This window comes from Aptenodytes forsteri, unplaced genomic scaffold (assembly GCF_000699145.1).
Source record: "Aptenodytes forsteri isolate BGI_AS27 unplaced genomic scaffold, ASM69914v1 Scaffold55, whole genome shotgun sequence".
Classification (NCBI taxonomy): domain Eukaryota; kingdom Metazoa; phylum Chordata; class Aves; order Sphenisciformes; family Spheniscidae; genus Aptenodytes; species Aptenodytes forsteri.
In genome coordinates this window covers 8,878,451-8,881,007 of record NW_008796063.1, presented here as the reverse complement: position 1 = coordinate 8,881,007, position 2,557 = coordinate 8,878,451, and the positions used below count along the sequence as shown (strand labels likewise).

At 52.7% G+C, this 2,557-nt stretch overlaps 1 protein-coding gene across 2 annotated transcripts in view; it reads left to right on the top strand.

Annotated features, from left to right (window-relative positions):
- The first annotated feature begins 1,509 nt into the window (after window positions 1–1,509).
- The window catches only part of MAP2K3 (mitogen-activated protein kinase kinase 3), a 22,572-nt gene continuing 21,524 nt past the window's right edge, over window positions 1,510–2,557 (top strand). The window contains exon 1 of one of the 2 annotated variants that reach the window (XM_009286427.2): window positions 1,510–1,727. In XM_009286427.2, coding sequence (XP_009284702.1) covers window positions 1,712–1,727 — 16 coding nt within the window. In that variant the 5' untranslated portion in view covers window positions 1,510–1,711. The remainder of the gene's footprint in view (window positions 1,728–2,557) is intronic. The other variant, XM_009286426.2, reaches the window with a different exon arrangement.

Genomic DNA, 2,557 nt, shown 5'->3' with positions numbered 1-2,557 from the left:
TGTTTTTTTTTTTGGTTCCCCCCCCCCCCTTTCTTTTTGATGCTTTTGAGATGTGGGGAAGCTCTGCTTTACACCGCCCCTGCTCCTTGGGCACCGAAACCCAACAGGACTAATTCAAAGGAAATCGTGTTTCCCATCCCACCTGCTGGGTTAGGGACTTTCTGCTCCAAAGCAGCACTGACTTTGTGGGTGTCTGTAAAGATCCTTGGAGCGTCTTATGTCTGGGTCAGGGAATTAGCTGTCAAGCCAGAGGGCTAATGACAGGAGGACAACGCAGCATCATTCTCTCCAGGAGTGCCGGGGACGGGTGCCAATAGCTCTCGGTGCCATCTGCGATAGTAGCTCCTGTGTCAGCATCCTTTCTGTGCTGATGATCTGTGCCTGAAACTATACCCTGGGAGTGGAAATGCGCCTGAGAAAATATCTTCTGCAGTCCTTCTGGGGCTTATATAAACACTATTTAAAATTAGAGTCACTCATTATGTTGGTATGTGCATTTACCTTGACCTCTGACTTTTCTGCCTGCAAATGTGTATGGCCCGGCACAGCCTGCAAGTTAGGGAATAGCTCAGGAGCGAACTGGAGGCATGTTTTCTATAATTAGTTTAAGGTAAAGAAGCTGGTACAGTATCTCCCCTCCAGGCTGATGGGGAAATCAAAACTGCAGCCTGTCAAAGCCAGGTCCGGCTTTGATCAGGAACATCAGCACTGGCTTCTGCCGAGCTGGTTTTGAGGGAAAGGGGAAGAGCAGCGATACTTTGCCACGGCTTTTCTTGCACGTGTTTGCAGAGAAATGAATGATTTCTGCACACCCCCCCCCACCCCTGCCTCCATCTCTCTCCTTTGCTATTTACCAGCCAAATCCATGCAGCAATTTATATTTTGACACCAGAGATGCCGTCTCGGTTGTCACCCTGGAATAGCTGCTAAGCTCTGTGCCGGTATTGTCATGGAACAATATTTCTACTATTTGTTGTGGTAATAGTTGTTAGCGGCAAAGCAATTAGCGTGTCACCTGCAGCACAAAGAAATGCGACCTCTTTCTATCCCGGCACCCCCTCGGCGCCCGAACCAGTGAGCGTGGGCTTCCCTCTGCTCTGATGACCGGCTGATGCTGGGTGGCAGCAGGGCTGTCCTCGAGCAAGGGTCGCTCCGGTGGGATGCCTGGGGAGGGGGACGGAGGAGGCAGGAGCGGGCTCTGCCTCTCTGCCTGCAGGCCAGGCTTGAATGATTTAATTTGTCGGAAGAAAACGCGTCCCACCGGGATGCACTGTAGCAATCCAGTGCTTCAGTGGCTCCCGGAGCTGGAGCTGGCTCCCCCCCAGTTTCCTGTTGACGTCATCTGCTATTTCGCCGCTGCAGTTTTTACAACTGTTGAGCTTTCAAGGGTAATCGGAGCCGAGACCGGCCAACCTCGGCAGCTGCCGATGAGGGAACGCGGCGCTACCTTCCCCGTCTCCCCCCGCTCGCCTTCGCTGCTGCTCGCAGCCTCGCGGACCCCCGGGAGCTGGGGACGCCAGGTGAGGGGAGCTGCGTGAAGCCGGCGAGCGCTTCGGGCCATGCATTCCCACTGAAAATAATCATCTGTGCTTGCAAGAAGTGCCGTGTGCTGGATCCTGCGGGATTTTTTTTCCCCTCCCTCCTTCAGCCCGCCCCGCCATCCCTCTCTTCTGCCAGGCGTGCCGGCGCTGTTCTTCATTTCTGGGAAACCATGGACAAGAAGCAAGGTAGATGTTGCAATTTCCAAAACACGTGGTGGGGGAGAGTGAAGGGCTGATTCTGATGCTAAAAGAGGCCATGTAACTTTTTTGGGTCAATCCATGTGGTTTTACTTCTTTCTCCTTGCTTGGGTGGGGGGTCGGTGTTTGCAGCTGGGGAGCTATTTTTAAAGCACTGGAAACTTGCATGTTTTGCGGGGGGGAGTTGAAACACTGGCATCTTAATTGTAAAGAAAAAAAAAATCTAGCATGGCTAAAGAGAATATTCGGTGGGTAAAGCTAGCTCCTGGCTCCAGTTTTGGTTGCATTCCTGGGACGCAGGGTTTTCCAGCAGCTCTTGCGTGGTCATCCCCTGCTAAAAAGCCTGTTGCACTGGAAAGGCGGGCGCCCACGGCAGCCCCGGCAGTCAGGAGCTCTCATTCAGTGCAGGCCGACAGGTTGTTTTAAGGCTGAAAGGGGCTTTTTCTGAAGCGTGTTTTTTTCCTCCTCCTCGCTCACTTTTTTTGCAGAAGTGGAGAGCGCGGGGCAGCGATGACCCGCAGGAGCCCCTCTCTGCAGCAGGATCTCGGCGGGCCGATGAGTGATGGCTTTCGGCAGGTTGAGAGCCTTTTTTCCACTTCCACAGATAGCTTTTTCCACCCTCAACAGTGGAAAATAGCACAAAGTGTGCCTGTGAGGAGCTGGCTCTCATGACCAAAGCAAACAAATTCCCCTCTCTGCTTTGCACCCTGCCTTTAATTTCTGCCTTTCTTTTTTTTTTTTTGGATGCTTTTTTGTTTCAGCTCTTTCTTTGCAGCAGGGCTGGGATCCAGCCTCCTGCCCCATCCATGGCATTTGAC